The sequence below is a fragment of the Rattus norvegicus genome, chromosome 20, assembly GCF_036323735.1.
Source record: "Rattus norvegicus strain BN/NHsdMcwi chromosome 20, GRCr8, whole genome shotgun sequence".
NCBI lineage: Eukaryota > Metazoa > Chordata > Mammalia > Rodentia > Muridae > Rattus > Rattus norvegicus.
In genome coordinates this window covers 46,451,456-46,465,791 of record NC_086038.1, presented here as the reverse complement: position 1 = coordinate 46,465,791, position 14,336 = coordinate 46,451,456, and the positions used below count along the sequence as shown (strand labels likewise).

The 14,336-nt window shown below is 44.9% G+C and overlaps 1 protein-coding gene across 10 annotated transcripts in view; it reads right to left on the bottom strand.

The window, feature by feature from the left end:
- Ak9 (adenylate kinase 9) overlaps nucleotides 1–14,336 on the bottom strand; it is a 216,438-nt gene that overhangs the window by 57,746 nt on the left and 144,356 nt on the right. For all 10 annotated transcript variants that reach the window (XR_005497738.2, XM_017601822.3, XM_063279679.1 and 7 more), the window contains 6 exons: nucleotides 14,112–14,228; nucleotides 13,932–14,027; nucleotides 9,839–9,987; nucleotides 4,348–4,504; nucleotides 3,479–3,593; nucleotides 109–185 (listed from right to left, as the gene is read on the bottom strand). Coding sequence is in view for 9 of the 10 variants with exons in the window: in XM_017601822.3 (XP_017457311.2) it covers nucleotides 109–185; nucleotides 3,479–3,593; nucleotides 4,348–4,504; nucleotides 9,839–9,987; nucleotides 13,932–14,027; nucleotides 14,112–14,228 (711 nt within the window). In the remaining variant the exon portion in view is untranslated. The remainder of the gene's footprint in view (nucleotides 1–108; nucleotides 186–3,478; nucleotides 3,594–4,347; nucleotides 4,505–9,838; nucleotides 9,988–13,931; nucleotides 14,028–14,111; nucleotides 14,229–14,336) is intronic.

Genomic DNA, 14,336 nt, shown 5'->3' with positions numbered 1-14,336 from the left:
ACTCCTGCACCCGGGGCAAACCGGGAGAAGTCTTTGTAACCCGCCAAGAAGCAGCAGTAAGGAGGTGAGACTGTGGTGAGCCTATGAGAGCTGTTGTTCAGTGCCTGCCTTTTGCTTTCTTAGCCTCAAGCTCCATCATCCTTTGTTTTTCTTCTTCCAGCCTCAGTTCCTCCTCTTTGACTTTTCTGAAATGAAAACAAACAAAATTCAGTTTCAAAAAAAAAAAAAATCAGGCAAGTCTTCTTCCGAGAGGATTAAACGCTCACAGCGGCAGGCATTGAAGACAGCCCCTGGCGCCAGTCTCCCACGCTGCCTTTTAGTATGCAGTGTGCAGCTTTGTCCCAGTACCTTTGCTGAGAGGGTATGGAATGTTATAACTTAAACTATGGCTGTCGGTCAGGTGACCTGTTGCACTGAGTGAAAGAGTCCCTGAGGGGAGTTGAGAGGAAGGCAGAGGATCTGGAATGTTTCCCTCAGACTTCCTGATATCCACAGTAAAATGGTAAGTGAAAAAAACAAAAAAAAACCCAAAAAACAAAAAACCCAAGAGTATCCAACTATATATACAATACAATTTTAACGTTGTAGCAGTATATACGAGAACTGGAGCCTTAGCTCTGATGGCTGTTCCCAGTTTTAAAAGCACCCGGTTACACTCAGAGCACAGAACAAGCCTACGATAAACCTGTAAAATGTAAATAATCAGTTCTTTCCTCCCATGGCGGGGAGGTAGGGTTTTCTTTTAGTTACACCACATGGCACATTTTTATTTATGTTGTGTTATTGTCTCAGTGTGGATTCCGCTTATTAAAAACCACAGATAGATGTGCTATGTGTTTACATGTGCACATGCGTGTTTGTGCATGGACAAGTAAATGTGCATGTGTGCATGTTTGTGCATGCGTGTCTGGGTGGAATCTATGCGTGTTTGTTTTTTTCCAGTTGTCTAGTAAAGGATACTCGATGTGAGCTGTGGAGAAATTCGTGTACTGACTGTTTCTTTTGGAACTCAGTGGCACTTGGCTCAGTAATAGACAATCTTTCTGACATTACAGACTTTTTTTTTTTTTTTCATTACAGACATTTTATAAGCACAACCCATGAGCTGCTATGAAAGGCACCAGGCCAGTAGGATGCCCAAGCACTGGTTCTCTCTGGAAAGCAGCAGGGTGTGTGTGTGTGTGTGTGTGTGTGTGTGTGTGTGTGTGTGTGTGTGAGAGAGAGAGAGAGAGAGAGAGAGAGAGAGAGAGAGAGAGAGAGTGCAAAACTTGGCTTTGCAAAAGTAAAGGTTGTTTATTATTAAATGATGTTTACCTGTTTTAACTCTAAATTTTTCTGAGGCCAGAAGCCATAGGCCTCTGGTGATTGATCCTCTATTGTTAAACAGCAGGGGATTAACTAAAGAGATTCCTTTGTTCTTTATCAGCGGTTGATTTAACTCCTTGTCAGCTAGAGAAAGTCTCCCTGGCAGAATGAAGCTCTTTTACACAGGCAATGTTCCTAGAAGCACACATATATTCACACATACATTCATACGCACATTCATATGCACATTATGTTCATGCATACATGTACTTTAGTTGGGTTCAGCCACCTGCCTCATCAATTTACATACTTAGACACACACACACACTTATACTTACATATATCTATTTATATCTGTCTACCTCTATCCGCCCATCCATCCATCCATCCTCCATCCATCCATCCATCCATCCACCCACTCATTCTCCATCCATCTGTCCATCTATCCATCTGTCTGTCTGTTCGTCCATCCATCTATGGTGGATGGAGCAAAAGCCTCCGTGAGCAAGTGACAGCATAGAAAGAACTCACTTATTGTGGATGAAAAATAAGTTCCAACCTTCACTGCTTAGTGTCCTGGCTGGCTTTGTGTGTCAACTCGACACAAGCTGGAGTTATCACAGAGGATGGAGCCTCAGCTGAGGAAATGCCTCCATGAGACCCAGCTGTAAGGCATTTTCTCAATTAGTGATCAAGGTGGGAGGACCCAGCCCATTGTGGGTGGTGCCGTCCCTGGGCTGGTGGTCTTAGGTTCTATAAGAGAGCAAGCTGAGCAAGCCAGGAGGAGCAAGCCAGTAAGTAACATCCCTCCATGGCCTCTGCATCAGCTCCTGCTTCTTGCCCTGTGTGAGTTCCAGTCCTGATGAACAGCAATGTGGAAGTGTGAGCTAAATAAACCCTTTCCTCCCCAACTTGCTTCTTGGTCATGATGTTTTGTGCAGGAATAGAAACCCTGAGTAAGACACTTAAAGAAAAAAAAAAAAAAAACTTCTACTTTTCTATAGGGTAAGAAAAAGTCCTGTCCTTGTCAGCAAGAGGAAACCTGCCGTTAAGGAAAGACCCCGTCTCATGGTAAGAAGAAGCCTGCTCTCCCTGCTGTGCGGGACTGCTGTGTTGTCCTCTGTGCTCTCTTTCCTCTATTATCACTGTTCCTAGTTCTTGGACTTTTTCAGGATACGTGGTCACGTGGTATTCTAAGCATCGTTTTTCAAAAGTTCAGAAGTGCAACCGTAAATTCAAATAATAAACTGACTAAGAAGTAACCACAGAGATGTTTACATTCGTGTTTCCAGTAAGACTAGTTAGTTATCCAACTCAACATTCATCGCCTGTCGCTAGCTCCACTGGATAATTGAGAGTTTCAGACTTTAATTCCTGTGTCAAAGCTAGCACAGCCTGGCGTCTCATTAGTACTGAAGGAACGTACAGACAAACCTGTCAGCGTTTTGTCTTCTGTCCTTGCACCTGCAGTAAGTCGTTGATTCCCTTTTACGACCTTTAGTTATCAGATGATGCTTTACGACCTAAACGGAATGTACTCTTTGATCGTGAGTCTGTCTCTTGCCTGTGTCTGTCCTAGTGCGAATATCCTGTGACACGACGAAGGTCACATGGCCCTACGTGCAGTTTCTCTTATGGAGGGTTTCAAGCTCACTGGTGTACGTTTAGGAATTTCGCTTAGGAATTTAGGAATCATCTGGCTGCCTGCATAGCATCATCACAAGACAATACATCTTCACCGACCTGCCGAGAATCTGCCCAAGGGATTATCATATTAATTTAATAATAGCAGGAGAGGCACATCAGCTGCAGGAATTAATCATGAGATGACATTTCTCTGGGCCTTGCCTCCCAGAGCTCATAGGACCCGTCATAGTCCTTGCAAAAACCGGTGGGCCGCCTTCAGGAAAGTCACCTGCTCTCCTCAGACTATCCTGGGGCTGGAGAAGAGGCTCAGTGTACAATGCTGGCTGTTCCTGCAAGGGACCTGAGTCTGGTTCCCAGCACCCCTGTGCCTCCAGCTCCAGGGGACCCAGTGCCCTCTGCTGCCCTCAGTGGGTGCCCACACTGGAGTGACACACACGTACATGCAGAGAAAGGTAAAATCTTCGAAGGCCTGCGATGTGCTGTCCTTTCCATGGTTCTCAACTCGGCTTACCGTATTTCCTCTTACCGTATTTCGTCCTCCTCTCTCTTTTTGACTTGCAATTCTTCTTTCAGTCTTTCTAAAATCTTAGCATTGATCTCTGCCTTATTGCTTAAATATAATCTAGTTAACACGATTTTTCCTGAAATACAGATAGAGAGAAAAGAAAATTATTTTCAAGTTGCCTAGCGTGTGGTCTGTGCTGCAGACGTACACGTCCCCCTTCAAGTCCTTATGCAAACAGCTCTGAATCTTCAGAATTTTAGGAGTCTGTCTTAAGTCCTTTTTTGAAAGTCATATGTTAATATGTAATAGATAATAAAAGCGTGAAAAGACATAGTGCCCCTGAAAGCTCTCATTTCAAACTTATTTATTTATTCATTTATTTATTTGTATGTGTGCACTCATGGGCATGTGGGCAGGCAGAGGACAACTTGGGAAAGTTGGTTCTCTCCTGTTGTATGGATAATGAGTGTTGAACTCGGGTTTTCCGGTTTGGCTGCACCAACCTTCGCTCCACCGTCTCTCTCATATTTTTTTCTTGAGAGTTGAAGTGGTCGAATATTTAAATTTAGCACCGGCATCCCCACCCTCAGGATCATACACAGGGCTCATTTACAAGGTACGGCTACTGACTGAGAAGGGATACTGAATTCCCAGCTCCAAAGAACAACTGGTGAGGTCTGCCAGAAAGTTCAGAGGCTTAGTGTGTTACGCAGGTCAACACCTCAATGGGAGAAGCCTGTCTCCTCCTCTTTATGTCCTGGAGGCATAGCTGCAGTGGTAGTAGGACTGGGGTCTATACCTAAGGAGAGTTCTCCATTTTCTATTTTAACCCGACTGACTGTCAGCAATAAGCATTTTATTTTAAATTGAAATGATAAGTGTTTACCGACCGTTGCTTTCTGTATCTGATAGATTGACAACCAGATCAGGTAAAAGTGCTTTTTCTATCAAGGACATCCACAGTTCCCGCATTATGGGGAAGTTCTTCACAATCCATCCTCCGTACTTCGGGGCACCAGCGAACCTATTCTTGTTATCTTTCGTTACCTGTGGACACGCACATTGACAGCACCATGGTAAGTTGGCGGGTCACGGATTTATCATGTTAGCTTGTAGAACTCCAGCAAAACACCTTCTCAGTCTGACTTTGGGAAGAAAATAAGAGTGGCTTAACTTTAAGGTGTAAATAAATAAAAATAAATTTAGAAAGGGGAGGCTCAATTTTGAAGCAATTAAGAATCAAGTTTTTCTAGTTTTAAAAACAAGGAACAGTAGCCTTTCCTATACGTAACAGTGAGCTGTTACATCAATCCATAGCACCGAATGCATCTGGAGTCAGAAGGCCTGGTATGGCTAATCTGCATCTCTAACATGGCTGCCTGTGTAGCCATGGTGTGTGGATTGTTGTTGGGGAGCGAGCTCCTGCTCTAGCTTGGAGTTCAGGTGCCGTCAGTCTCTCTCTCTCTCCAGTGTGAGGGGGGAGAGTTTCTCAAGGCAGCAGAAGGGAGGAAGCAACTCTGGCAGGCGTTTAAGGGAGTTCTCTTCAGCTCCCCTCCTCTCACAGTTAGAGCTTCCAGGGCAATAGGGAAGTCAGGGACAACAGGCGCCTGCAAGGACAGCGACCCTAGGGCTCTAACCAGGTCTCTGTGCTCTCAGGGAGCTGCAGAACTCAAGAAGGAATGGTTAAGCGGGACGGTAAAACCCTTGGGCTGCTGCGGATTGGGAACCTTAGATTTTTTTTTTTTAATCTTAAAAATAGTCTTTTGGAAAATGAAAAAAAATGTTAAACTTTGAAAGATTTCACACAAGAGAAAACGGAAACAAAGGAGACGCTGTAAAGAACAAACAGACGTTTGCTAAGAAAAATACTAGTTGCTAAGTTTCAAAAATATAAAAATGAAAACGTTATGATGTAAATTGGAGTACCTGTTCCTTTCAACTTTAAAGGTTTTTCACTTTCATTTTTTTTAAAAAAATAGTTGAGTTATTTATTGTTCTTGTCTGTGAGTGTGGGCGGGTAGGGGTGCTGCGCTGTGTGTCTTGAAGTCGGAGGACAGCTTTCAGGAGTTGGTTCTCTCCTCCACCGAGGGCTCTGGGGATGGAGCTGCAGTCACCGGGCTTGCACGGTGAGTGTCTTTACCTGAGGAACCAGCTGCCTCATCAGCCCTGACTCCAACTTTTTAAGATATAATGGCTTCATCTTGTTTTGTCATGTGAGTCTTACTTTGTTGAAATCTTTCCCACCCTAGTTAGTATTTATGTCACTTATAAATTCATTGTAACACGGATGACATTGCTTATGCATTAGACTGTATCAGTCCCGTGATAACATCCTTATATAAAGTATTGTGTGAGCGCTCTGCCTGAGTGTACACCTGCAGGCCAGAAGAGGGCATTGGATCCCATTACAGATGGTTGTGAGCCACTGTGTGGTTGTCGGGAATTGAACTCAGGACCTCTGGAGGAACGGCCAGTGCTCTCAAACACTGAGCCATTCCATCTCTCCAACCCCCCTATATATTTTCTTAGGTTATATTTCCAGAAGATGCCACATTGCTTCCAAGAGCATCTCTTCCAATTTCCACTCTTTGCGGCTGTCTTAGGGTTACTACTGCTGCGACGAAACGCCATAACCAAAAAGCTAGTTGGGGAGGAAAGGGTTTATTTTGGGTCACACTTCCATATTGCTGTCAATCTTTGCAGGAAGTCAGGACAGGAACTCAAACAGGGCAGGAACCTGGAGGCAGGAGCTGATGCAGAGGCCATGGAGGAGTGCTGCTTAGTGACTTGCTCCTATGGCTTGTTCATTCTCTGTTCTTATAGAACCTAGGACAACTAGTCCAGGGGATGGCACCACCCACAATGGGCTGGGCCCTCCCCCATCAATCACTAATTAAGAAACGCCCTACGGCCACATCTATGGAGGCATTTTTCTCAGGTGAGGTTCCCTCCCTTCGAATAAATCTAGTTTGTGTCAGATTGGCATAAGACCGGCCAGCACACCGACACTACCAGAAAACGCTCCATCACCACGGCTTCACAAGGAATAGTGATTGCTTAAATAAAAACCTGGCCAATTATGCATGTGAGAAAGTATGTCTTGTTGCTATTCTATATTAAAATTTAAACTTACATTTCTTAAAGGTTTCCTGGTTTGTTTGTTTTTTTACTATCTTTATGCATGTTTCTGTATGGATGTGTGCATGTGAGTACAAGTGTCCACAGAGGCCAGAAGGTGGAGTTATGTCCTGGAACTGGAGTTTGGCGGTTAAGAGTGGCCCAACATTCGGTCCCCAGCTCCGAAAAAAAGAACCAAAAAAAAAAAAGAGTGGCCCAACATGGGTGCTTCTGCAAGAGCAGTAAGTGCTCCTAACCACTGAGCTATCTTTCCACCTCCCTAAATGTACATATTTTTAATTAACCATCTCTTCTTTGATGAAATATATATCTGGTTTGTGAAAGACAGTAGTTTCACTTTGTGGTCAAGGCTGGCCTGGAACTCACTATGTCGTAGACTTGGTTGTCTTGGAACTGAAGATGATTCTCCTGCCTCAGATTTTTTTAAGAGGTGGAGTTACTTTTTGGAAGGCATTGGTTATTAAACAGCCTCTCTATTGAGATTTGCTCTTGAGGGCATCTCCATTGTAGTTGTTCTGGGGTCCTTACTGCAGTACAGAGAGGCTGGATCGAGACTGCCTCCCTAATTCTGTGCTAGTGAATAGTCCACAGCTTGGCACTATTGGGAGGTGGTGCAAAGTTAAGGTTAGAGACCCAGCGGGAGGCCACTGGGTGCTTGTAGTTGAGGAGGACAGAGTCACCCATCCCCTTCCTCATACTGTTTGCTTCCTGGTTACGAGATGAGGATGCTTGGCCACGTGATGTACTTTCTCTTCTTAGGCTATTCAAGATAGACCTGATTGATTGATTGATTGATTGATTGATTGATTGATTCTACACTGAGGACCAAACCCAGGACCTTAGGTCAGCATTCTGCCATTAGGTTCCATCCCTAGCTTGTTAGAAAACATTTCTAAAGAGAACTGTAAAATCCTGGAGGGACTCTTCTTTGGGAAATCCATAAAGAAATACACATTTACATCTATTACTATGTTATTATTTTTATGTATATGGGTGCTTTGCCTGCACGAAGGTCTGAGCACAACGTGTGGTGAGGTGACCACAGAGGTCAGAAGAGGGCATTGGATCCCATAGAACCGGAGTTACAGATATGTGTGAGCCAGCCTGGGGATGCTGGGAATCAAACTCAGGTTGACTGGAGGAGCAGCCAGTGCTCTTAACTTCAGAACCAGCTCTGAAGTAATATAAATAATAGTAATTAATAGTAATAAATAAAACAACAACAATAATAATCCAAAAAGACAACCCAATAAAAAATGGGCAAATGGCTTCCCCAAATGGCTTCCTCAGATTGGGGTGTGCACTTCTACTCAGCACTGAGGAGGCAGAGGCAGGAGAGTCTCTGTGGGTTTGAAGCCTGCCTGGACTACAGAGTGAGTTCTAGGGCAGCCAGAGTTATGTAGAAAGACCCTGTCTCAAAAACCAAACCAAACAGCAATGAAGAGTACACTCTATACAATACCCCAGATCTCTGTCTGCTTGTGAAAATGGTTTTCCTGCTAGAATGACAATTCAGTGGGAGTGGCCACGATCTAGGCAGCCGTGACCTAGGCAGCCATGACCTAGGCAGCCGTGATCTAGGCAGCCGTGACCTAGGCAGCCGTGATCTAGGCAGCCCTCCGGTTCCACAACTGAAGCTCATGGTTGCAGCTGCTAAGTGCAAACCCTGCACACACATTTCTGTCTCTGAACGTTGTTCTCATTCTCCTTGGAGATTTGCAATTACCAAAAACAGAGTAATTGAGAACGTTTTCACCACGAGCAAGAGCTAGGCTTCTCGACTCTTGTCCTCACTTGGTGTTTGCTTCTCTGGCTGTTGGTCTCACTGACGAGGCCAAGATGACAGCTCTGCTCTGACTTTCGTGAGTGGATTCCTGCACCCTGTAGGTATGTATTTGCCACAGGGTGACTCAGTGAGTGGCTTACAGGCCACTTCGGTATAGAAGTTCCTTAAAGGCAAGGGCCACGTTTATTCTATTTTCCTAACCCTAGCATCTAACGTATGATGAGCAGGCCCAGACTGCTTCTGCTAACAGGCACTTCTGAAGGAAAGACGATTGCTAGAACAATCTAAGAGGCTGGTTAAGAGGTGTGAATGAGTTCAGAAGTGCTGAGGGGCCCAGGGGAATCTGGTACAGCCAGGGCTTAAGGGAGCCACCCACTGAACTGTCTTCTCACGTGATAAACGTTTTATTCTTACACACCTCTTTTTGTGAGGCAGGGTCTTATGCTTGTCCCGTGCTGACCTGTCTATGTAAATCAGGCTGGCCTTGACCTAGTGCGTGATACTCCTGCCTTAGCCTTCTGAACGCTTGGCTTACAGGGGTAGCCTCCATACCCAGAGTTTCCCACATAATAATTTAAAATTCAATCACACAGGAATAGGAACGTCCACTGAGTCCAAAGCTGCCTCATTTATCTTGCTTGCTCTGAATGCTTATCCGAGACCGTTACATAATACCGACTTCTTGATAGCTTGTCCTTGGCAAACAAGAGGAAGAGGTAATGGCTTACCATTGGTGTGGGCATGGCATTCAAGACTTTTTCCTATTTGGACTGAAAATTACTTGTTTCTGCCCTCCCCACCAACGTGCTCAGGATGCTAGCTGGGCAGCAAAATTGATCTCAGGCTCTGACTGCTTAGCTCATGGATAGAATGTCTACTGGTGTCATTGGCTTCATAGACTCTGTCTTTCTATGAACTGGACTGAATCAGAGGCAACAGGAGTTAACTAAAGCATTTCAGAACTATCAAATCACACCGCTTACTCTTGGTCGATAACTGCAAATCTTACAACAAGAACCAGCAGTTGTTTGCTGGCGTAGCTCACGTAGGACAGCATTGGAGCTGCTGGTAGTGGACAGTTCTGGACGAAGAACCATTCTCTATTGAGGAGACGCCTGCTCACCGGTATCCCATGCTCCAGTGGGCAGCCCATACCCATGCACGCGTGGGCAGCAGTAACTAGTCATAAAGACGTAAGTCTGGGAGAGGGTGTGTTTGTAGGGGCACAGAGGGAGGAGGAAGGTGAGCCAGGGGGCAGTCACAGTCATATTTCCTTGTAGTCATGCATAAAATTCTCAAAAATAAAGAAATATAAGAAATTAACTGGACAAAAGGATATATAAATTTGAAGACCACAGTGAAATAAGACTTTAACACAATTAGACATAGAGCAGATTAATACGTTCTTAGTTTCTAAGTCAATGATAAATATTAAATGATGATAATAAGATTTTCACCTCTTTGATGACTTCCTCCAGTATTTCAGCCTGTTTGTCATATGGCTGCTCAAAGTTCAACTCCTTGGAATGTCTCAGAGTATCCTCGATCATGGCAAACACCTCTGGGTGATTCTCAGTCACCTCTTCTATCAACTCTTCTGGGGAGCCTAAAATCACACGAGTTAACCCATTATCTGTGATAAGGCACGTCTTGACTTTGTGCTACTCTAGCACCTGCTGGAAGATGGGGGAAGGACCATTACTCACAGAAGCACAAATGACAAGTGACACGAAGCCCCTGCATCTGAACGAAAGTCAGGTAAAGGAAGGATTCTGTCAAGGAGACAGAGGAGGGGCTCGAGCAGCCAGGAATGATACGGACAAACGAAAGCATCCAGGGAAGGAGCCTTACAATGAAATGAATACTTCCACTCACAGGACAGGAGTCCAGAGAGGTCAACTTGAGCAGGGCAAGCTGGGGCTGGTTGGGGGAAAAGTTGGCATGGACTTGATGTTTGCTGGCAGGGCTGAGGGCCCTCCAGGCGACTCTCCCATTTGACTGTGTATCTTACCCCCATAAGGCAGAGGCTTGGCAGTCCCTCCTCACCCTACTGATTCCAAGATCTCCAGCCTCGTTTTGGAACCACTGCTGCTTTAGGCCTCCAACTGTTACTACAACCTCTGGTCCAGAACCCAGTGGCTCTCAGCTCAAAAGCTTTCAAAGGCCAGTTGCCTCCTGCCCTCTTTGCCTTAAAATGTGCTCAGGGGAGAAAGAGACACAGTTTCCCCCGAGATGCAGAACAGAAGAGCCAGGATCCATGGGGAAAGGGGCGGTGAAGAAGGGCCAGGTGAAGCTTGTTCCCTCACAGCCATTCTCTCCCTTAACAGCAACGGCATTCTTTGTGTCGCTCTTGTGGCCAGATAGAAACGTATTTCCCAACTTTCCTCATGGCTTGGGGAGTTAATGACATGCAAATGGGTTTGGGTTAGAATAGTTTTTGCTGTTGTTGTTGTGGTCAACTTTCCTGAGAACTCCCACGAATTCTCTTTCTTTTCCATTTTAACGTGTGTGCATTAGGCACATATGTACAGGCACACGCATGTGTGGATATGTGTGTGCATGAGTGTGGAGGCCAGAGGTTGATGTTGGGAATCATCATAGTAGAGCCCTGAGCTCCCTGGTGCCCTAGCCAGCCAGCACTGGGGAGCCTCTGTCTCTGTCCTCTGAGAGTGGAACATTGTGTGCCGCAGCCACCCCGTAAGGCATATGCATGCGTCCCGAAGACCTGAACTCTGGTCCCCACACTTGTGTATCAAGTTCTTTACCCGGCGAGCCATCTCCACAGCCCCTCCTGCCAGTTCTTTAAGAGAACTCGGCTAAATGACAGCCAGCGTTCACTTCTTGCTCCCCCCCACCCCCTTCTTTCTGCTATGGCCTGAGAGCAGAAATCATGCCTGGGTTACCATAGTAACCACACACCGAGGATGGTAGAGCATCCATTTTCCAAATGCTCTTCTCATTAGAACAATATGTTGTGTTATTTTTCCTGTGTTCACGCGTGTGCAGCTGTTCATGCTTTAGGACCCCTTAAAGACAATGCTTGGGGTGGGGTCTGTACCTAGAATAAGCAAGGTCATGGGTCTGATTCCCAACACACACTCACACACACACACATACACACACACACACACACATACACACACACTCACACACACATATACACATACACGCACACACATACACACACACACACACACACACACACGGGCGTACATTGTGTGCAATAGTGGTTTTGTCTTTTAAATCATATTTTTCCTTCTAAATTCCAAAAGAGACACTGAAATCTTGGGAGACCACATTTAAGAGCACCCAATTACCAGATACTAATTTCCTCTTGCCTGAGCTCTAATTCTCTTCTTGAAGGTCTCGGGACCTCTTCCTGCTAACTGCGCACGTGCCACTGATTTCTTTTCCATCTGGGGGTGAAGCATGGCTAAGAACTTAAGCTGAGCATCAGGACAATACGTGCTTGGATTCGGAAGAAGAGTTCAGGATAGGCTTGGGGACTCAGGACTCATGGTTGTGACACAATTCAGACAAGGGCCATAACATTCAAATGGGCAACCATATCTGTCTGCAGAAAAAAATAACTTGTAACAAAGTCAGGGTTTTAGTTTGATATATCGGCAGTGGAACTAAAGCAGGCAAGGCATGCGAGCGAACAAACAAACACACACACAGGTATGCCCTTCCTGAGGCAGCAGTCTCCCATTCCAGATGCCGTGGCCTCTCAATTGGCCTCAAGGAGATCGGCTGTCAATACTGGCACTGTGCTGTGGGTAGACACGGTACCTGCTTCTATGTTGGACACTTGGTCCACAAAGGAAAGGGACAGTCTCTGGAAAGGGCTGTAGATTGTTGAGTAAAGTCACCAGTAAAAGGTGGGGCTCCCAGCAGCCACTTTGATGGTCTGAAAGTATGGGTGGCCTGTTGTGAAAGGTATGTACATGTACATGTGTGTGTGCGTGTGTGTACATGTGTGTGTGTGTGTACATGTGTGTGTGTGCGTGTGTGTGTGTGTGTGTAGGAGGGCAACAAATATGAGTTTCTAACAGTGCCCAGCCAGTCCTTACTAGCTTGAAATAATAACCAGAAAAAGCATGTATGTTCGAATTGAGCTCCCATAGGCCGGCCAAATAGAAAACAAACGAACTACGATCCACAGAGGTTTTCTTGGCAACAAAGTTAAGATTCACATTGTACGTCACATTATTGATATCAGCAACAGCGGCAGCAACAAAATCACCCGAACAGAAAACTCTCGCAAAAACCAGAACGCTGGAGCAAAACGTTCAAATCTTGGAAGTAAGGACGTAAATTAATAATAGAAAAGCAATTAGTTGATTTTGGAAGATGCCTCCGTGAATCCTAACATAGCAAGATGATTTAGCAAGCAAACTACTCAATTTTGAAAGGAAAAAAAAAAAGACCCTGAAAAATCAGGGACTAACGTGGAATGTTTTTGAAGAAATAAAACAGTTGATAAAACAATTTAGAAAATCGATGAAAAGTGAAAATTACTACCCAAGTAAAATGAAATATGCGGCGAGCAAAGCTTAAACAGCTTCGGAAGTAAAAATTCCTGTAACTCTGAAGGAAAAACCCTGAGCAAGATGAGATAGGTCTGTGTGTTAATGGAGGAAATACAATTTGGAATAGCTTTCCTGCAAAACAATTTTCTGCTAATGTTAATATCCAGGTGAAACTCTTACTAAAAAGGCATTGAAACATTATTCAGGGTAGCAAACAAAAGTAACACAGATTTATAATATAAAGAACTGGAGACGTGGCCCAGCGTATACACAGGTGTCGGGCACTGCCTGTAACACCAGGTCCAGTGGATCTGACACTGTCTTCTGGCTCCTGTGGGCTCTTGCATGCCTGTAACCACACACACGTGCATGCGTGTATGCACACACACATTCATAAAGTAAAACACACTGGTATCTAATAGCTAAGCCACAATGTAGTCATACAAATCATGGAGTTCTTTAGGACCAGGGTTAAAATGTTTCCTAGCAATTTAATGCCTGGTGTACTGTTATTCAAGAGTGGCAGAGGCTAGACCTGGCGGCTCCTGTGGGATGACATAACAGACATAGTTGCATACTGTTACATTGTGTGCTAGTATAGGCTGTCAGGAGTTTAGCATTCGAACACAACAATGTATAAGGTGTGAGAACACAGTCAATGGTGCTGACATTTTACAACTGCAATTGTGGGTTTATGACACTCGGGGTCCAGAATATATCAGAGCGAGTAGAGTGGTTTCAAGAAGGAATGTGTGGTCATATGAAAATGATTGTGTGACATTAATCTTGGGGTTCTGCTTGCGTGTAACTCCTCGGTTTCTCTGTCTCTTCTGCACTTTGGTGAATCTACTCTGTGCTGTAGCTGCTTTGTGGAAATCTTCAAGAGTGAACCTGTCTTTTTCCCCCTCCTGATGGTTTTCTACTTTTGTGTTTGAGTTTTGAGCTCCCATAGGACGGCCAAATAGAAAACAAACGGACTAAGGTCCACAGAGGTTTTCTTGGCAGTGTATTTCCTTACCATCTTTATCAGTGTCCCCGGAAATGGTGTTCTCTGACCTTGACTTGTCTTCCGGGCCAATCTCTAAGGCGCTTAAGTTCCTGGAGCCTTGAGCTTCTGTGGCAAAAGAAGGCACAGTATTGGCTCACTACATACGCTAGGAGGGACCTTCCTCGACAGGGTCAGGCAGTGTGCTTTTACCTGGGTCGTCTGCAGAGGATGGAAACTCTTCAGAACTTTTTGTCTTTTTATAATCCGAGAAGTCTTCGTACTCTTTTTTTGTATAGTGCATTCGCAGTTCCTTCAAGGTCTTCTCCTCTGAAAGACAAATGGCTGTGCTGAAGGAAGGCAGTTGTGAAGACAAAGAGGTTGGCAGAGCCTTACAAGGTTACCCCTGGGTCCGACAGACTTGGTTTCAGTTTTGAC